The 22,296-nt window shown below is 30.6% G+C and overlaps 2 protein-coding genes and 1 non-coding gene across 3 annotated transcripts; all 3 read right to left on the bottom strand.

Annotated features, from left to right (window-relative positions):
* Positions 1–4,988: 4,988 nt before the first annotated feature.
* On the bottom strand, positions 4,989–8,825 carry LOC107646512 (putative F-box protein PP2-B12). Its single transcript, XM_016350695.3, has 3 exons — positions 8,473–8,825; positions 5,880–5,998; positions 4,989–5,798 (listed from the first exon to the last, which is right to left on the bottom strand). The coding sequence occupies exons 1-3, from the start codon at positions 8,725–8,727 to the stop codon at positions 5,369–5,371; spliced, it is 804 nt and encodes a 267-aa protein (XP_016206181.2). The 5' UTR covers positions 8,728–8,825; the 3' UTR covers positions 4,989–5,368.
* LOC148554655 (small nucleolar RNA snoR69Y) lies at positions 5,110–5,207 on the bottom strand. Its single transcript, XR_015889279.1, has one exon. It is a non-coding gene; the product is annotated as a small nucleolar RNA snoR69Y (small nucleolar RNA).
* Positions 8,826–9,107: 282 nt separating the features above from the next.
* Positions 9,108–10,345, bottom strand: LOC148554654 (F-box protein PP2-B15-like). Its single transcript, XM_088489384.1, has 2 exons — positions 9,966–10,345; positions 9,108–9,893 (listed from the first exon to the last, which is right to left on the bottom strand). The coding sequence occupies exons 1-2, from the start codon at positions 10,245–10,247 to the stop codon at positions 9,309–9,311; spliced, it is 867 nt and encodes a 288-aa protein (XP_088345510.1). The 5' UTR covers positions 10,248–10,345; the 3' UTR covers positions 9,108–9,308.
* Positions 10,346–22,296: the final 11,951 nt, after the last annotated feature.

The following is a 22,296-nucleotide window of genomic DNA, read 5'->3' as shown; positions in this document are numbered from 1 at the left end:
ACAACCAAAACCAATTCATAAACATTCAAAATCACACCAAAACTCACCATTAATGCCCACCATCACAACCATATATTTCCCCATTTACCAATTAGCTTTCTCCATTATTTTAACCTATTTCATTCAACTTTCCAAACATAATTCAACAAAACTTCCCAAGTTCTCAATCAAGATTCCAACCTTCACAATTTTACACAATTTGACTCTTCACTAACACAATTCATCATATTTGATCATAATTCACATAGTTATTATTATTCACCCCAACATCAACAATTGTCATCATAATTCATCAAAAATCATCACAAACATCAATAATCATAATCCACTATCAACAATTCAAACCTATCCTATGATCCACTAGTCTAAGTGTCCAAAAATATTACATATTATATAGAGAAAAGCGAAACCATATATTGACTGATTCCCAATATGCACCACACACTAAATTTAAATCCAAATCAAGCCTCCAAGCAGCAGTCGATCCACCAATCAACTCCAACAAGCATCAACAATCAAAATTTTTAAGCTATACACATTAATTTACCACAAATCAATACCTAAGATTACCAAATTCACAAATTCACAAAGGTAAAGAGTTTCCTTACCTTTTTCGATGGTGTTTGGGGCATAAACTACCAATAGTCCAACCTTAGATACCATCTAATAAATCAAAAACACAAAATCTACTCAAAACTCAAACCTTAATTTTCAAATTTCTTAAGGCTGTATAATGGAGAAGAAATTTCGAGATCTTACCAACAAGGGTTAGATGAATTAACGGGCTCGAAGAGAGTTTCGCGTAGCGGCAAACGGCACGCAAATCGGAACACCGTAGCTCAAGTTATAACCACCGGAAGAGAGGAGTGAATAGTAACAATGGTGGAAAAGCTCTCACCTCTCTCCTCTTTCCTTTCAGCTGTGTTTGTGTTGTTTAAGTGATGAATGGGGCTGAATGGCCTTTATTTGTGTGTTTATATATGTTGGGCTTAGACCCAACTTGGATTTGGTCTAACTTGTTGGCATTTTTGGCCCGTTGGGCCAAACCTTTAAAATTAGTGTTCGATTTTTAACTTTAAATGCTTTTATAAGTTTTTCTACGGTTTTTACCGCTCTCACACAGTACCAAACAGATTTTTAAGCTAGTACTGTCGACTAATTTACCGGTATGCATTTTTACGCAATTTTCTACAGAAAATCACATTTTCAACTCAGAAAAATCTATTGAGTCTAAATATCATATTTAAATTTTCTAATTAATATTCTAAATTTTTGAAACCTATTTTGGACAATTAAATTAATTAATTAAGTGGTTAATTAATTGCGGTTTTTACGATTTTCGAACAGAGGGGATCAAGGATCATTTTGTCTCATGTTAGACTTGTCAGGGACCATTTTGTCTTCCGTTAGAGTTGTCAGCGATCATTATGTACTCCGTTAGAGTTAACGAAACAAATGACCTAAGTGACTAATATAGTTAATTGTTAGAAACCAATCAAGTAATTAATTTTAGTTAGAGACTAAAATGTCTAATCTAAAATTTTTTAGAGACTAAAATAAATAAATACTCTTGAGATTATGTATCACATATCGTTCTTGTATGGATAGATTTTTTATCTTTTAATTATGTTAGCAATTATTAAAAAAAAAGGGTTAATGCTCAAATTCGTCACTGAAAGATCACGCGATCTTCATTTTCGTCCCCGAATGATTTTTTTAATCAAATTAGTCCCTGAAAGATAAATTGTAAGTCAAATTAGTCCTTCCGTCAGTTGGATGATGACGTGACATGCCACGTAGCAGGTCAGTGACACGTGGCATGCCATGTGGCACTTGACATGTAAAAAAGTTTTTTATTAGTTAAAATAGTCCTTGAAAGTCAAGACGTAAGTCATTTTCATCCCTCAAATTTAAAAAAAATTAGTCAAACTAGTCCTTATATATTTTTTTTATTTTTTCTTTATAATATTAAATTTGAAATATTTTTTGATACTACTAATTTTAATAGAAATGTAATTGACAAACAAAATATTAGTAATTGTATCTTTTCTTCTTAAAAATTTTTTCAATAAAATTATTTCTCTCCTTTAATTCTTCTCAAGATGCCTCTTATTCTTTTCTATTCTAAAACATTTTTATTACATTATTGCATTTTACTGGAATATATACATATATATACTCAAAATTGAAATATATGTATTTATTAACCTAAACAAAGTTATATGCTCAAAATCAAAATTTATGTATGTTAACCTAAACAAAGTTATACCACTATTTTTTTCTACTACATTTTTTTTTCTATTACGGTATTACTTACATATAGGATGTAGTGGTAGTGATACTTAGAGTCAAAATTTAAAAAGATCCACAAATTTTGCTTCAATTCCTATATAAACTGATAGTGATAAATCAGTTTTTCAATTATTGAGTTTTACTATATAAATTAAATAATAATAAAAGTTATAATTTTAAAAAATTTAAAAGACTTAAATTTAAAATAATTATTATATTATTTACTAAAATTTAAAATATTAAATTTTTAAATATATAATCAACAATAATTTGATAAACTCATTTAAATAAAAAAAATTCACATAAAAAATTATAATTTGAAAATGTAAAATTTTAAAATACAAATAACAAAATAATTTTATAAAAATTTAATTATTTTTATTATTTTATGTAAAGAGAATTTTGTTTATTAAGATTTAAAAAATAAAATTAAAATTAGTAGTATAAAAAATATTATAAATTTAATATTATAAAAAATTATATAAGGACTAGTTTGACTAATTTTTAAAATTTGAGGGATGAAAATGACTTACGTCTGTACTTTTAATGACTATTTTAACTAATAAAAAACTTTTTTACATGTCAAGTGTCACTGACCTACCACGTGGCGTGGCGTGCCACGTGGTACTTAACGTGACACGTCATCATCCAACTAACGGAAGAACTAATTTGACTTATAGTTTATCTTTTAGGGACTAAATTTGATTAAAAAAATTATTCGGGGACGAAAATGAAGATCGCGTGATCTTTCAAGAACGAATTTGAGCATTAATCCTTAAAAAAATATATATTTTTACCAAAATATTTCGGCTTTTTAATTTACATATGGCGCTAGAGTACGTGCCTGGATTCCATTATGGGGAAGGGGTGTGCTTAACATGTTTGTGGTGTTAGGAGGGAACAACTCGGACCCTGCGAGTTGACACCACCCACACGGACAGTCCGATTTCATTCACCATGTGATTTCAGCTTTCAGTTCACCAAAACAATTTCTATCTGTACTCAAAACGGAGGGTCCGAGTTCTTTTCAAAATCAAAGCATGGAACTCGGACCATGCGACTTGTACTACATTGCATATTAAAAAATCACGTTAAGGTAACACGGAGGGTCCGATTTAGAGCACCCCAAATTTTATTTCTCATTAGCATACAAATCGGACCGTGCGATTCGATAGGCAAACTTTATAAACAAAGAAAACGCACGGTCCGAGTTCTTCTCTGTGACACTAACAAAAAGCTGTCCCACATATACGTCTAGTCCCCCATGCTTCCATATCCAAGAAAAGCACACGTATAGATTCCATTTCGATAAAATTGAGCCAAATATTTCATGTGTTATTTGTTTATCAATATTTAGTTACATTAAACCAATCACAAACTCTTGTAATACTATAAGAAAAGGAATTTATTGTCACTGCAAGTGAATGCTCTTCCTCTCTATCTGCAATAAAATATTTTAGTTTATAAAAATATAAATATTTAATATAATTTAAAAATTTAAATATCTTGCATTAAACTCGCTTTTATTTTATATAATTTTTTTAATTTAATAAAAACTTAATATTTAGTTATTTACTCAATTATAAAATTTCTATCAACATTATGTAATAAGTTTTGGGGTGAATCTAAGCTCAGATTCCATTTAACTAATGACACACTCTTTGTTTTAAATGGATAATACTAAAAAATTAATAATAACTAATAAGATACCATGTAATATTATTAAATTTTTATTTCATAATAAGTTTTCAATAGTTGACATATATTTTATTCAAAAATTAACAATATAAATGAGCAAAATTTTTTTCCATAATATTAAAATAAATAATTTTCATCTAAAATTTGAAGTTTTCTAGTGGACTCTATATTAAAAACATATAATATTTACATTCCTAAAAAAATTATTAAACACAAATAAGATAGTATTTTATTTTTCTTTGTTTCTGGCTTCCAATAATTTCCCATATTGTTCAAAAACTTGCACGGAGAAATTTCGAAAACAATAACAGCCTAAAAATCTTGACTATAGCCCAACATATAATCCCAATCAATAATTAGAGCAATTCCAATGAAATTAATTTTAAATTTTTTTTTTATTTTAAAATTTATATTAGATATTATTTTTAAAATAATATTAATATTAATAAAGTGATATCATATTATTTTTAAAAAAAATTAATATAATACTTTTACTTGTATAATTTATTAAACTCTCATTAAATAAATATTATAATATTATTATTATAATAATATTATTAAAAAATTGTAATAAAATTTAATTAAGATGTACTCAAATAAATTAAATATTTTAATTTTTTAAATTTAAATACACAATTTTAAATCTTTACATTTTTAAAATTATTAGTTTTATAATTTTATATTTTTATTTTATTTAAATTTTTATTATTTAATTAAAATGATTTAAAATAATTAAAAATAATTTAAATATAAATTAAAATAAAATTAAGTATTAAAGTGACAAATTTTATATTAAATTTTAAATCAAAATTTTCATGTCATTCAAATTATCTCCTCCAATACACACATTTACCGTACACACCCAGTAATAAACGGATCTAACTATCCTTTGTATGGTGCCACCAATTTGTGAGGGACGCCATAAAATCCACCTATGATTGTATATATATTATTTTAATGTGTAATTTACACAAACAATTAATTTAGTTAGACTAATAGAATAAAAATGAAATGATGTGATAAACCATGGATTTCTTGCAAAACTTGACAAAGAGTTGGAGCCAGTAGGAATCTGATTAAATAAGAAGGAACAAAAGATAACACTTAACTGGAGAGTAGGTATAGAAGCTCAGACAGATGTGGATAATTCCATTCCCGGACCTTGGAAAAGGCCTCATAATGAGCTGGGATTCACATTTATCATCATTGCCATACACAAAATTAAAATTGCTTAATCTGAACAAAATTGACCTCATAATCCTCAACACAAAATCACAGGAAACAATCATATAACCAGCAAACCAAGTAATGAAAGTGCTGCATTTGGTGGCATTGAGTATTGACACCCTGCATTTATAAACACCGAGCACTGCTAGGGTTACACGGGAAAGGCGGTGTGAGAAAAACGCTTTTGGGCCTTGTTTGGAACATTTTTGGGCCTTATTTCAATTCCATCAACAATAAGCCCACCTTTCAAGTGGACGCCTTTGACCTCCTTGAGGCCCATTCTTACAACCTCTTTATCCAGCCCAGTATAGAAGCTCCCCAACTCAATCTCCAACCATTCTTCATTTTCAGCATGGGAATGTGTGTGTGAGGGGCGTCGTATATAAACAGTTCCATGTGATTTGTAATTGGGAAGTTCAACCGACACGTGTGACGGTAAAGAGTCCAAGCCATAGGCACGATCAGCTATTTTCACTTTCAGATACGCACCGTATAATGTTTTGGGAGATAACATTCCAGTGCTTATGCTGCCATTCATTTCTAGCCAGCAAATTGTTCTTAGTTCAGCAGCTTCTTCAAACCTATTAATTAATATGCTTAATTGCTAATTAGCATTATAAATATGATAATTAGGATTATAAATAAATCATATGTGCTCAAACCTTGAGCCTTCAACTGGTTTCCAGGACCAATATAGAGGGCAGTTCCCCCATGCAATTGAAAGCTCCCTTGCACTCAACTGGTAGCATATTTTTCCTGAATTTTTCTCAATCCAGAATATCTGTTTTAAAAAAATTATTAGCTAACACGTGTCCTGAAAATACAAGTTAAAATTGCTAACAATAGAAAATTTTAAATAATTTACTTTAATAAATACAAAATTTAAACTTAGTATATTTTAAAAAAAAATTAATTGATAATTTTATCATGTGACAAAGACACATGTTAGTTAAATTTTATAAAAAAAATAATAAAAATAAAAATAGTTTTCATGTAAATCAGAATTTGGTCTAGTCTCTTTTCATTTATGTCGCGAATTAATTTTTTATATTAGTAATTTATTTCTTTACAAGAATAAATTAAAATTTACTTCGAAGATTCACTTGAGCAACCACAGGTGATAGAGCAAATATGAATTTACTCTTTAAGAAATTCATATTTGCTCCACCGCCTGAAGATCCTAAAGCAACCTTGAGGTAATTAACAATAATTGCGTCGCTTTGCATTATGTGTCCTACTTACCAGAATTACAAATATAAACTACAAGTGTTGGGTGACATATTGCTCATAGAATATTACATGAAAATCTCATTTATTAATGTGTGTAGAGATTATTATTAAGCAACAACTTTTTAGTCAGCATTGATAACAAAATATTGGTTGGAAATGCCATCTTTTTCAGGGGTCAACGACCCATGTAGACACTGCTGCTAGATAAGCATAATGCTTGAGTTACCAACAACAACAACCCAATCAACAAAAGAAAAAGGTGGGTGTGAGGAAGATGCCTGGTTCTATCTCATTCATATAATAATAAACCATTAAAGCATAGCCTCTTGTAGCTTCAACAATATATTTGTGTACTCTATATTAGCAAATCATTAAGAATTAGGTTAATAAAAAAAAAACTTTGATGTAATATATCTTTTATGAAACTGTAAGTAGTGTAGTAGTGTAACATTTTGCATTGTTGTAAACAATCTTCAAATGTATTATAAAGTTACATTAGTTAGCAAATTGTGCCCCGAAAAAATAATAAATTGCATTTTTTGCAATAAGAACAATTATTTTACAAATTTTTAACGTAGACTGTATATCATAAAATTTAAAAAACACAGGCACTCCAACAAATTTTTCACAGGGGATTCCGTCATTGGTACTTGTCATGTAAGTGTTCAAATCAATGACTTTGAGTTTTGGATTGTAATAATTGAATGATTAAAAACACAAAGACTATCATTCATCATTGGTCTTTCCCGTATAGTCCAAGTTAAAATTAAAATAATTATCCCAAGGGTAGAGATCATACATGCGATCCATGTGAAAAATAAAAATTAAAGGATAAAATATATTTTTTTTCTTAAAATTTAATTTTTTTAAATATCTATAACATTTAATTTTATTTAATTTTGTCTTTATATTTTTTAGTTTATTCTTAATATTTTAGATTTATTTTAAAATTATCTTTAGATATTTTTAATTTTGTTCCTAATATTTTAGATAGAGTTAATATTCAAAAATAATTTTGATACAAATAAAAAATATTAAAAATAACATTAAATACAATTAATATTAGGAGTATTTAAAAAAAAAATCATAAACATTAAAGACTAAAAAACATACTTTACTCAAAATTAAAATAAAAGGTGAATGCAGTAAGGGCCCCATTTGGGTTGTTACATGCTTTCCTTGATATTTATTTATTTTCACAATGATCAGCAATGTGCCTACAAGACACAATTAAATTGGACAAAGTTAAAGCATTAATCAAACTTCATTTTCCCAATTTAGTCATGTTTTGAAAGGTTTCATCGCGTTTAATTAATCACCTGCATGCTTTTTTCCGTTATTAGTGATTGAATGTGAAAGCAGTGTGCGTGACACTGCCCTTAATAATATAAATTTTAACTATGTTATTAGAATGATCAAAATCATTTATTTTATAAAATATATATTAGAATATAAATTATATATTAAAATAAATTAAACAACATATTTATTTATAGATAAATATATAATAACTAATTTTAATAATTTATTTTAATATAAAAATAATATTTTTATATATTTATAGTTGTTAAATCTTATAAACTTTTATGAATTTTGTCTACTACTCGTTGAATATCAATGACTTTGACATTGCGAGAACATGATTGAGACATTTGGAGACACATAGCAAGTTCGCAGGTTATCCCCAAAATTCTCTATCGGTAGAGTTATTCATAAATCTAACAAGTTGTATTTATAGGAACGTGATATTTATTTTACATATGATCACATAAACTTTTTTTATGTTATGTGTTTGTATGAATTTATAACAAAAAAAAAAATCATATTATCAAAATAAAAGCGCAATATTCATTCTCTATTCGTATATACAGATAAAAATAGATCTCATCAATTTTGTGTATGCAACACATACTTAATTATGTGTTATAGTTTGTACAATTGTTTAGGATTACTCTTTTCAATAGTGAATAATCGTGCTATACTATGAAAAATACTAATGAAAGAGTAGATTTGACGAAAAATTACCTTGTTACCGCCGTCAATTAGTTGTGGTGTACATAACGTGACAAACATGTATTTCTTATTAGAGGAGCACGAAAATGAAGGATTCACGATCCTTGAAACAATTTGTTCACAATCAAGTGGCAAAAACTTTTCCCACACGCTGTCTGAATCAGCCATTGACTGCAACGTCGTTGAAACCAGGCACAAACTACACGCATCTTGTGGGGATGCAAACGATAAAATGTGTGCAAAACAATCCTCTGGCACACGTTCCATTATTCAGATCAACACCCCTTAATTTTTGTTAACCCTTACCAAACCGGAGAGACAGATCAAGATTTTCAAGAGGCAGTGTTCGCTGCTTCCATTCTTCCACAAATTAAAGGGCAAGTTCTACTATATATATAGTACTTAACTTGGGATATGGTCCAACTATATCATATATAACGCTACTATGTCGACATTCTTTTTGGGTCTGTGTTAACATGTAGCCGTAATATGAGCACATCTTATACAGGGAATAGTACTACTATCCTTTTTTTTTTTTTTATATATCAAAGTTAGTAACGAGACTCGAACTCGCAACCTTTAGGTGAGTATGAGAAGACTATGTCATTTGAGAATTGAGATATAGCTCCATGGTTAGTACTACTATCTTTTATACTATATGAATTTTGAATTTTCATTTATCATTTTATAAAAAAAAATGGTATGTAGCTTAGTCCAACCATCCAAAAAGTTGGGAAAACAACCACATGAATCCATGTATCTTTGGCATCACATCATGACGACAAAATATCTCTCAACGAATGGAACAGTCAACAGACTATGTACACAATGAGATAGTAAACCGCCACCTAGTGTGTAGGCCTAACATGAATGCCTTGGACGATAAGGCCGGCCTTGAAATGGTAACCAACCTCCATAAGAGTGATGTTGATCTCTTGATCAGTGTCTCCGGTGAAGAACTCCCCTATCTGAATCTCCATCCACCCATCATCATCCTGTCTTTTCAATGGAACTGAAATATTCTCTTGTTCTTGGTTTCCCAACATGTGGCTTCGGTTCCCGTACATTAGCCTCTCCATCATGCGCTTCTTCTCCTCCTTCTGGCATAAGTAAGCCTTTCCTCTCTGCACCACTTTGTCCCCAATCGCAACCGATACCTCCGCCGGCGCAGAGTCAAGCCCATAAGCTCTGTTTGACGACACTTTCATTATCAGATAAGCCCCGTATGTGGTTCTCGCTGTCAGCTCCCCTGTTCTCATCTTCCCCTCAATTTGCAACCAGTTCACTGTTCTCAACTCAGCCACCATTGAGAACCTTGATTCAGGGGTTTGTGTCCAGGTCCAGTAATTTGTGTCTTGGCTCCATGCTATAGACAACTCCGTTGCAGATAAGATATACGAAATTTTACCGGAAGACTTGTCCAATTTGAAGATCTGCTTGTAACAGGGGACACAATAGTAAGAAACTAAACTAAGATTCTTGAGAGTGGGATCCAATAGAATTACCTTGTTGCCAGAGTCAAGGGGGAGGGGATGGGAGAGTGCTTGAAAGAGTTGCTTGTGATGATGAGAGAATTGGAGGAGGGGAAGGGGATTGACAGCCCTTGAGACAATGTCTTCATAGTTGGATGGTAAGAAGGACTTCCAAACGGTGTCGGAGTCGGCGGCGGAGTGAAGGGTTGGGGAGACAAGTGAGAATGTGCATGCCTCGGCAGGGGACAAGTACGATAAAATGGAACAAACACAATCTTCCGGCAAGAGTTCAATGTTTGAGCAATAAGTTGCCATGGAAGAGATATTTTAGTTGCTATGGGCTCTTTTTATCCAAGGTTTGAAAATGATACGGCGCTGGATTCAATTTATAGCTACTTTTATACAAGTTGCAAGGTAATAAGTGCAGTGCCAAGTCGTTTAAGGGGGGTATTTATAAGGAGCCTTCAACGAACCATCCGCTTCCTTCGCTTTTATCTCTTTTAATAATTCATAACATCAATTTAACTTTTCGTCTTTTTTTTTTTTTTTTTTCTAAAATTCCCTGATAAGGTTTTGTACACATCATAATAAACTTTTGTCTCTTTTGGGTAATCGGCAATCGGCATCTTGTTTTTAAGGAACTAGTATTGGTCAAGCCTTTGGCATCTTGGTTTTAAGGAACTAGTATTGGTTAGGCAAAAAAAATAAAAAATAAAAATGGAGGATTGAATATAATTATGGTATTGCACTTGGAGATGGGTCGAGTTAAGTTGAACATTAGTTTTGACGAGTTTGGTTCATAACTCAAATATAGGTTTATTATTTTTTATAGGTTTTTTCAGGCTTAACCCTAAAACCCAATAAATCCACAAACCTATTTGAAAAGTATGTTTCGTGAATTAGAACTCAAAAAAATAATAAACTTAAAAAATATAAATTAACATTAAATGAATTTTAAAATTTATTCATATTTTATAAAAAAAATTATTTATATACAATTCTTAATTACATATTGTAATCATATTGACAATTCATAAATTTTTTCTTTAAACAAAGAAAAATGATCTTAATTAGTATTGATTATTAATTCTTTTTAATTTTGTTTTGTGTTTAATAGAATAATTTGTTTTTACAAAAAAAATATTATGATTAATTGGCCAACAAATTTGTAAATTTTATTTTTTAAGCTTATGTCTTGACTTTTTTTAACTAATAGGTTCTATAAAAAACTAAAGCTTATTCTATTTTTTGGCGGTCTAGCCTATCCTATTTAATAAAACGAATCGAGTCAAATCAAATTTAAAATGAGTCGAGCCACAGATCCTTGTCAAATACCTAACCCACTTCTACCCCCTAATTACCCTGCTTATTATTTTATACACACCGTTCATGATTAATAGGGCTGCACACGGATCAGATCGGATCAGATATAGCCTAAAATTCTATCCAATCCGCACTGTACTGATCGGATCGGATCGAATACGATATCCGCATTTTTTTAGGCTGGATCCGATCCGATCCGATCTACATACTTGCGGATCGGATCGGATCGGATATCGGGTATATCCGCATAATTCAAAAAAACTATTTTAAGATTTTGTTTGGCTATTTTTACAAAAAAAAATCCAGAAAATTTATTTTTCACGTGTTTAAGCCTATTTATTTCTAAAATATTATCAATAAAAGTTCTCTTGAATAACAAAAACAAAATAATAACACAAGATTTAAGTTTAATTATTCTAAGTTGAAGTACAACATAAAAAATTAAAAACAAGATATCATAAAATTCATAAAATAACATACTAAAATTTATATCACAGTAGGGTTTATTTTCTTAAATTATGCTACTTGTATGAGATGTGCGGATATGCGGATTTGCGGATCGGATCCGCAGATATCACTGTCAAATCCGCAATCCGATCCTACCATAGTGCAGATCGAATCTGATCCGATCCGATAACTCTGCGGATCGGATAATATCTGCAAAATTCGGATTGGATGCGGATAATTACCGCGAATATGCGGATATTATCCGATCCATGTGCAGCCCTAATGATGAAGACCGTTTGTTTGGAACAAACTAAAAACAAATTAAAAGAAAAAAAAAACTTTTATAAATTTAAAAAATTTTCCCCTTCATTTTTATTTTCTTCCTACTAAACAAACAAAGTCTAAAAGAACTGGAAAGCAAAAAATCAACAAAACATGTCTAAATTAATATGTGAGTAAACTTAAAAGAAATATTATTAAATAATTTAAGTGTTGGAAAAAATACTTTTAAAATTTTAAAATGATATAAATACTACTAAAAATTTTAAAAATATGACAATTAAAATAATCAACAAACACTATTTTTTGTTTTATAAGTGGCAAATAACTTGTAAAATTTGATACAAATATTTTTTTGTAAAAGGTGTTAGATAACTATTTAGAATATGTAGGCAAAAATTAAAATCATTATAATATTTGATTTCTATTATTTTTCAATTTATTTTTGTAGATATTTTCAGCAATTCATAAAAAATATATTAAAATTTAATCTCTAAATTTTTTTTAATATATGATATTTGAACTTTTTACGTTTTTAAATATTTTTAAAACGTATTTTTTATTTAATATTTTAGAGATATTTTTATCAATATTTAAATTTTTTGGGAAATCTTGTAATAGTTTAGTCTTAATATTTTTTAATTACGAGTATTACAATTTAGTTATTATTAGAATGATTCTAGATAAACATTATTTCATCCAACCACTTTAATTTGTCAGAAACAATTGGATAAGACATGCTGAATCTCTCTCTCTCTCTCTCTCTCATATGTGCCTGTGAACAAAATTATGGGGTGAGAGAAATATTTGTCTCATTTTAGCAGTATAGTTAAGGATTCTTTCAAGCTTATCAAACATGTATAAAGATAAATATATAAATTATTTATTAATAATGGTTATATTTAATTTTTATATTCATAATATAATTGAGTTTCTTTAATTAATATTTTTATGATTTCTTTATGTCGCACCGAAAACACTCATTGGCTAATTTCAAACATGCTCACAAATTGAAGAAAAGAAGATCGAGTGAGGGAGGTTGTGAGTCACGTACCTATTACACCGAAGAAGAAACGCGCAGCATTTACCATAATAATGAAGCGGGATAAAGCTAGTTAGTCTTATATTGAAAAAGATTTATGGGTTTGGAACTGAGAAATATATCTTCGATTAGAGAATGAATCATTTATAATTGTTGTAGATAATTTATCAGACAATGTTTTAAAGAATAAATTGTTTCATATATTTAAGTGGATAGAAAAGATAAATGACATTTATTTAGCATGTAAAGAGAAGTATGATCGGATTCATCTGTTTGCTTTCATTAGGTATACTACAAAAAAAGGGCATTAAAGGCCATAAAAAAGATGAATAAAATGTGATTAAGGAGTAAAGAAATCTTTATGGGTGAGACTAAGTATAGGAGGAGGATTGATGTCCAGAAAAAAATTACTATGCACGCACGATGAAGATTCCAAGGAATCTCCTGATAAAAAACAGAAAAAAAATTAAAGAAAAGGATATTGAGGTGAACAAGAAAGGGAGAGTTGTCTTGAAATACCATAGAAGTGAGAACTAGAAGTTCAGAGAGAACCGTTGGAGTTGGGATGGGATGCGGTGATAATGATGCCACAGGGACTACGAGAGGCACAACATGACAAGGATAGAAAAGTAATTGCCGTTGAGGATTTGGATGAGTGGCATTAGGGTTTTTTGAAAACGCGAATGGATAATCCTTGGGTGTATCCGTCAGTTATGGTGAGTGCGAAATCTATGGGATTTCAAAGAATCAGCAACGAAGCAATCTCTGAAAGAATAGAGACTTGGAAATATGGGGATAAACGGAAAGAAGGGGTTGATTTGGCATTGAACAAAAGTTCAGTTGGGGCCGGGTTGAAGCATATAAGGCCCAATATGTTAGTGGGATGTGGCGACGAAGTGGCTGTGTGGTGCGACGGAGAGTACGTCATTGTGCGTTTTAAAAGAGCCTCCTTGCTGGCTGCTACGGGCGACGGTGAAGAGAGGGGCGGCGTGGCTGGTCATGGAGTTCGTGAAGGGGTTGATGCCACGGTGAACATCGCTAACGAGGCAAATCTGGGAGCAGCGCGGAAGTCAGCTGCTGATGGCGGAGGTGATAATGTCCGCGCTGAGTTTGATGGCGTGGAGAGCAGGGAGGAGCGTGAAGCCCCTGATGCACCTGACGAGAAAAATCAAGCTGGAAAGGAGATTGGCGGAGGTGCGGAGAATTGTTCGAACAGCACAACGGAAGAAAACATTTCACCAAGTGTAGTTAATGAGATCCACGCTAGTTTGGACGGGAGTGGTAAGCAGCATGTTGGCATACGTCTGATGAGGAGTGATGCAGTGCATGATTTAGATTTAGAGGATGAGAATATAGTGGTGGAGAAAAGTGGGTTGGAGGATGAAGGGGCTATAAAAAACTTAGAAGATTCGGGGGACTCAGAGCAGGATGTAGACGGTGAAACTAATCAAGATGAGCACATAGAAAGTTGTCATAGGGATATGGCTAAAAATAGGGCTGCTTGGGATCTGGTGGTCGAATCAGGAGCTGTTTTATATGATGATGATGAGGATGTTATGGCTATTCTTCAAGTTTAGAATGAATTATTAGCACAAAAAAGAAGGCAAGCAAAACAGAAAGAGAAAGCAAGAAGGAGCCGCCCCAAAAATCGGAATAAGGAGTGTAATAAGGTTTTTAAATGATTTTAGTTCGTGGAATATGAGGGATTTAAGGGTGTTGAAAAGTGAAAAATGGTAAAAAATTTAAGCGTAAAAATAATGTGAATATGTTGGAATTGATAGAGATAAAGAAGGAGGTGATTACTAAGTTTGATGTGGTGCAATTTTGGGGTAATGATGCGGTGGGTTTGGAATTTGTGGGATCGGAAGGTGCTTCTAGAGGTTTATTAATAATGTGGGATGATATGATATTTAGGTTGAGTAATTGTTACAAAGAAGAGAGATGGTTGTGTATAGAAGGGGAATTGACAAACAATAATTTTTATTTGTACGGTTTGCTTGGTGTATAGTGCGTATACAAGGGAAGAGAAGCTTGCTGTGTGGAAAGAGTTGAGTTTTTTTTTATCGAGAACGTGTCAAGTTCCTCTTTACTACATGGGTGTCTTCAACGAGGTTGTGTAGTTGGAAGAAAGGAAAGGCGCTAGTGTGTTAAGAGCAATATGGAACTGGTGGATATAGAGTAGAATGACTGTAAATTTACGTGATTTAGGAGTCAATCGTGCAGTCGAATTGATAGAATTTTGGTGAGTTTAGTTTTATTGTTATCATTTGGAGCACTTGGGTGAAAAAGAATGACAAAATCTTCATGAATCAATAAATGGGTGTTGCAGGATCAAGAGTAGTCAACAGGTCGATTAGGATCAGAATTACAAAGAGTGGAGTGATATTTGATCTTTTGGGTTGTTGATGACTTTTGTCAAAGATGATTAAAAATTAATTTATTTTATCTGTTTAATACTTTTTTGTTGATACTCCACCTTGTTGTGTTGAGTTTTTGTTTAAAAAAAATATATATGATTTCTTTATGTCTTAACTTTGTCAATATTTTGCCATTATTAATTTTTTTGTTTGTTTTTCAAATAAGAGTGAAGTTATAAGCGCGAAATCATTTATATGAAATATGATATTATCATGATGTTATTTCTAGGTGGATATGTTTAACAAGTGGACCAAGAATTATTTATGTTGGAAACGGCATATTTATATGCACATAATAATAAATTAATTGCCATTGTGGTCTATCCAAGCGGGGACGGAGAATCATTGTTTGGACTTTGGAGAAAATATAAAGTAATTTACTTATTTAAACCATTTGAACTCTAAAACTATTAAATTATCTTTAAAGTAAAATTTTTTAATTTTGTCTCTTATTTTTTTATGTAAATCATAGTAATAATATAACTTTTACGTTCCATCATAAAACAAACAAAACTTACGAACCCAAAAATATGCATAAATCGTTGAAATTTTTTTTTAGTTTTATTAGTTTCAAAAAAAACTAATCTAATTCACAGTGAAATATCATTATTTATGAGAATAAAAAGCTGCATTATAAAACCTTGCAAAATGCTACAATCTATAAGGACAAGACTTAAAATCTAAATGATTCCTACAATTTAGTCACGTAAAGAATGAAAGTTACCTATAATTCTAGGCTACATTTTAGTAGTGGCATAAGAATGATCTTGTTCATTATTATAAAAAAAACAAATTGGAGGGCTTCACCGTATTCGAGTAATTAATTGCCAATGTCTAAATTTACTCCCTGCTCAAAAGAAGATAAAAAAACTAAGTAGTTTTTTTATTATTCAATGACTTTATTAAGAAAATGAGTTAAATATTAATTTAACTTGAGCCTTATCAACAATCTGAAAAAGTTCTGTTAAATTGTTAATATAGATTTAAGAAACTAGATACACGTAATTAATTAACTAAAATTTAAATTTTAAAATAGAGAGAATATTTAAAATAAAGTTTAGTGTACACAATTTTTTACATAAGTATAATGTTAAAAAATAAAATAAATTTAAATGAATATGAATTTTTGGGGTTTTTAATCTAATAAAATGTTGCTTTTGAGTTAATCCTGGGTGAAATGTATGACATGTATGGTATGAAGTCGGTTAAGTAAATATTCATGTTATAAATTAAATATTCTGTGATACACAATTTAATTGGCCATTTAACTTTTTATTTTCTACTAGTTTATAGTTTTATAATGCTAATAAAATTGGTATCATAATTTATTTAAATAATACACTTAAACATACATCTTAGAAATAATTTTTTTCATTGCTGAAATTAAAAAAATAATTGCGTAAATTCTATTAATAAAATTATGAGAGCTAGTTTGTGTGAACAAATTTTGAAGTAAAATGAAAATGAAGTGATGGTTTTTTTTTTTATGGTGATTGGAAAGTAATAATAGAACAAACAAAAAAGAAAAACCAAAGAATAAGGAACTACTTAAAAAGTAATGTAGTTTCGATGAATACTATTCTCAAATTTCTTTTAAGGTAATGGGAGATCCACTTGGTGAGTATGAGTCTTCATCGTCTTTGTCATGATATCTATCACTTTGTTTGTATTTCTCAAGATTATCGGAGGTCAACATGCTATTTTCAAGATATGATGTCCCGAATTTTCAGCACTAAAAGATCAACAAAACTAGAGTTATCCTGGAAATTATTGACAAGAGTAAAGGCATTCACACAATCTGTTTCACAAATAACATCTCTTTGTCCAAGTCTCAAATTAAAAGATATCCTCTCCAAATAGTAAACAACTCTCCTTGTAGAATATTACGACTCTCAATCGTTCCCAAACAGCCTCGTTGCCAACCTCCATTCCAATTTCTGCTAACACAGGCAAAACCAACATAATCATCAGTATCAAGATAACTTGCATCACAATTAATCTTAAAAGTATCCACCAAAAAAGAAACCCATGAGCCATTAATGGTAGAGGGGATAGAAACTCGTTATAACTCAAAAACATTCAGAAACTCCTTTTCCAAGGACAAAGCCATACTAGTCATCTTATTTAGAGGCCAAGACTTTGTGGATGAAAGATCTCATTATTCATAGAACGCCAAATCCACCATCAGAAAAGAATCTAAAAGAGCGCTCTTTGCTATAAAGTAAGAACCAGTTCATCAAATCCAAAAGTTGATAAAAAATCTCCAAAATCTACCAAACTAGCTGAACTTTTGAACAATCCTGAATACAATGAACAAACGATTCCTAACCAGAAAAATATCGTGGACAGTTGTCCATCGGTGAGATGTCCCTCCTGAAACGAAAAGCAACAGTGGGCAGAGCCTCCCTAAGACAAAACCAAACCAAGAATTTATGTTTTTTCGAAACAAGCTGATGCCAAAGCCAATGTCAATTCCCCTGGTCCTCTCAACTAAACTTCTTCTTACTGAGTCACAAATAACCACTACGAGAGTCATAAACCTTTGACCTCGCACCAGACCAAAATTATCCTACCACTGAACCTACTTGCACATCCGGATTATAAGAAAGAATGTTGCCTTGCAAAAACTAGTGTAGAGGAGAATAAATATTCTGAAGTTGCCACTGTTAAGATGACCAAAGATCCAAGATCCGGAGATTCGAATCAGAAATGTGAACATAATCTATCTCATGACAAAGCTGCCCCTCTTTTCTCCAATTAGAAACCAAAAGTTCCTATTTAGATCCCCCAATGCACCAAACAAAGCCATCCTTCAAGAGATCCCAAGTTTTACATATACTCTTCCAAATATAAGAGCCCGTGTCTCGAGACCGACTGAAATAGTCTCCGAGAGAGGAACGGTATTTTTTCGCTAACAATTGAATTCATAACTTGTTTGGATGATGAAAAAATTGCCAAACTAGCTTTTTAAAAAGAGAAAAATTAGTATAAAACGGATCTTCAATCCCCAAACCATCAAATTTATTAGGAGTGACCAACACCTTCTTCTAACTAACTAGATTCATGCCTCTGTCATCAGTTTGATCTTTTTAGAGAAAACTCCGCATTATATATTCTATCTTATTGGATATTCCTTAAAAAAAAAAAATACTTGCATGTGGTAAAAAGAAAATTTTCAATCTTAATATACTCAAATTTACCTAAATTTTTTACTAACTTAAACATTAAAATTACTTATAAGTATCATTCATTATTCTCTTTTAAAAATATCAGACAACTTTATTTCATAAAAAAAGACGTCAAAACCATCATAAAAAGTACGTTCAACCCAAATCACACCAAGATAATTCTCCATATTCTTTTAAATTTTATTGAACTAAAACTATAAAATAGATATTTTATAAGATTGAAAATTATTTGATTTTTAGTTTCTTAGTTTATTTTATTTATTCAAGTTTATCATAAGAACACCTATTTTTTTGGGAAACAAACAAGTAAAACGCATTAAATTCACAAGTCGTCGTCTTCCCCTTCTTTTAACGGGACGTTGACTTTTATAACCAAGGGCACAATAAACAATTTAAAAATATTATTTATATATTAAATTAATTATTAAAATAAATTATTATATATTTATATATATTATTTAATTTATTTTTAATATATATTTTATATTAATAATTAATTTTAATATATGTTTAGCATAATAATAAATAATTGGTATATGGTCAAATATGTTATAGCATTTGGACTTCTTTTCTAAGATGGGGTGCGTGAATGTTTCATGTTTGTATGTTTGTGTCCGTAAGTCAACTCCTCACCCCATTAAAATGTAAAACATTCCACAGATAGCGAAATAAGCCAGGTGTTTCTAATATGGAGGGCGCTTTTTAACGGTCTATGATCCATGTACAATTAGGGGTGGTAATATATATTCTATTTGTGGATATCCAACTTGATTTCATCCGGTGGTCAGGTAGAATTGTCAATCCGATCTGCAGCGGATAAGATAGGGTGCGGGTAAAATTTTTGTGCGAGTCGGAGAGGGTGTGGGTTGAGCCTCAACCCTACTCGACCAACCCGCACTCTATATATGTATATGTTATATACTTATATAAAAATATATTTTAAGTAAATATTGAACTAAAGACTTCTCACTAAATAAAAAAAATCTTTAGTCATTAAAATAAGATCATTAATTGATAATTTAATAAATTTTTTTTTACATAAAAATCAGTTATATTTTAAATTATTATCAAGTTATATAATAACGTTGCATTTTTTTTAATCCGTAGGTAGGGTCGGATACCCGCAAATTAAGAATGAGTAGAGTTAGGGTTGAGATATTCTCAACCTACGAATAAAGTAAGGTTGAATTTATATAAAAATCTCAACCTTCAAGTAGGGTTAGAATTGACTCCAAATCCTACCCTACTTTACCCATTGCCACGGCTACGTACAATGATCCTCTAATCATAATAAGCAGAAGGCATTATATATATCTATACCAGAGAGACATACGTATACATACAGTACAACTAATAATACGTATGGATGTCGTTTCAATGACGGAATAATGCTCCTCATTTGACCGTTAATTATTTTATAAGAAAGGAATCATGCAGCTCACTATACCCAATTCGAGGGTCAAACCATAAAATAAACACTAGTGCTTACGTATTTATTATTACCACTCAAGACTCAACTACCAAACCAGATTTTAATTTAGATTAGAACTGTAAAGAAAATAAACAATTATCACATCAACTATCATAAAATAAATAATTGTTACGTTACTGAGAGAGCATTCCTTGTGAAAATAACAAACAATAATAAGAGATAGCGGACTACATCTAAGTATGTAAACAAATAATATTAACCCCTTTCAACTCGATCATAAATAGATATACTTTGAAGTTTGAACTTAAATTATTCCAACAGAGTTAAGTTAGTTGTATAACGTTGTAATTAAGATCTGAAGAGTTGTTAATTTACAGGCTAACTAATTAATTAACGAAGATCAACGGCGTTCAACTTAATAAACGTGTCGTGTGCTTCATTCATATCATGTATATACGGAGGGTCAAAAGTCAAAAATTCAACGGGGTCGCACTTGGAATTGTATGCAAACAAATTAAGAAAATAAGCGCAGAAAGAATAACAGAATGTGAATAATCTCGTCTCATCGCACCGCGTTGGCAACATGTCACACACATGCCTTCCAAGTTCCAAACAACTTAAACTAGTATTTATTCCGGAGTTAATAATTATGTAATATAAATAAACAAAAAATTTATACGAAACAAACATTTAAGTAATTAATATCAATTAATTTTTTATTGTAAATCTTTTTAACTCTCTTTTTTTTTTTGAAAAATTTAATATTTAGAGTTAGAATTTAAAGTTTAGAATTTAAGATTTAAAATTAGAATTTAAAATTTAAAACTAAAAAGAGTTTGTTGATGTTAGTTAGAAAAAATAACTCTTTACTTGAACTCTAAATAAACTAATTAGAAAAAACTTTTTTTAAAAAAAGGAAAAACTATATTGTTATTATAATGCCGAGAAAAATACTAAATCGACACTTAAAAAGAGAAATTCTCCACATACAAGCATTTTTTTATATAAGTCTTTACAAGTTATTATATTAACGCGCTTGAATTGTTACTGCACGTTCTTCTTCCTCTTCCTCTTCTTCTTCTTTTCTTTCGTTTCTTGCTTTCTCTTTCTCCTTCTTCAACCGTTACTGCACAATTTCACTGCACCGTCTTCTTCTTCTTGCTGCACATTCTTCTTCCTCTTCCTCCTCTTCTTCTTCTTCTTTTCTTTCATTTTTTGCCTTCTCTTTCTCCTTCTTCATTTACGTGCTTTTCTCTTTGTTTTCTTTTTTCGTTATTCTTGATTTCCATTATTTTTTTATATCAAGCTCTGAAATCGTTTTTGAAGAAGAAGAAGCAGCAGAAAGATGAGGAGGAGAAAGAGAAAGAGTTCTGAATTATGCATAAGGTGTCCTTTGGGTGTATTTCTGTAATCGTTTGGGTGTATTTCTGAAGTTCCATTATTTTCAAAACGATTTCAAAGCTTGATTTCAGAAACCATGAAAATCGAAAAAAAAGAAGCAAGAATACCAGTAATAAACGCAAGTAAAACAACTAATGAAAAGGCAAAGAGAATAACAAAGAAATATCGTTTGGGTGTATTTCTGTAATCGTTTGGGTGTATTTCTGTAATCGTTTGGGTGTATTTCTGAAGTTCCATTATTTTCAAAATGATTTCAAAGCTTGATTTCAGAAACCATGAAAATCGAAAAAAAAGAAGCAAGAATACCAGTAATAAACACAAGTAAAACAACTAATGAAAAGGCAAAGAGAATAACGAAGAAATATCGTTTGGGTGTATTTCTATAATCGTTTGGGTGTATTTCTGTAATCGTTTGGGTGTATTTCTGACGTTCCATTATTTTCAAAACGATTTCAAAGTTGATTTCAGAAACCATGAAAATCGAAAAAAAAAGGAAGCAAGAATACCAGTAATAAACGCAAGTAAAACAATTAATGAAAAGGCAAAGAGAATAACGAAGAAATACATGGAAGAAGAAGAAGAAGAAGAGGAAGAGGAAGAGGAAGAGGAAGAGGAAGAGGAGTCGTTCATAATCCACTGTGAGTGTAGCGCTTTGGAAACTGAATAACGCATTAAAAGACCCTAATGTGTAGCAACTTGTAAAACTTGTAAGTAAAAAAGACTTGTATGTATAGCAAGCCTCACTTAAATAATTCTGACGCTGACAAAATGGTATTTGACTTTGTATCTGAATGATTTTAAAATTTGACAAACATATTCTAATGTTCGTCGAAAT

The sequence above is a fragment of the Arachis ipaensis genome, chromosome B6, assembly GCF_059453495.1.
Source record: "Arachis ipaensis isolate K30076 ecotype BB chromosome B6, ASM5945349v1, whole genome shotgun sequence".
Classification (NCBI taxonomy): domain Eukaryota; kingdom Viridiplantae; phylum Streptophyta; class Magnoliopsida; order Fabales; family Fabaceae; genus Arachis; species Arachis ipaensis.
The sequence above is the reverse complement of the archived record's forward strand: the minus strand, read 5'-3'. Positions and strand labels throughout refer to the sequence as shown.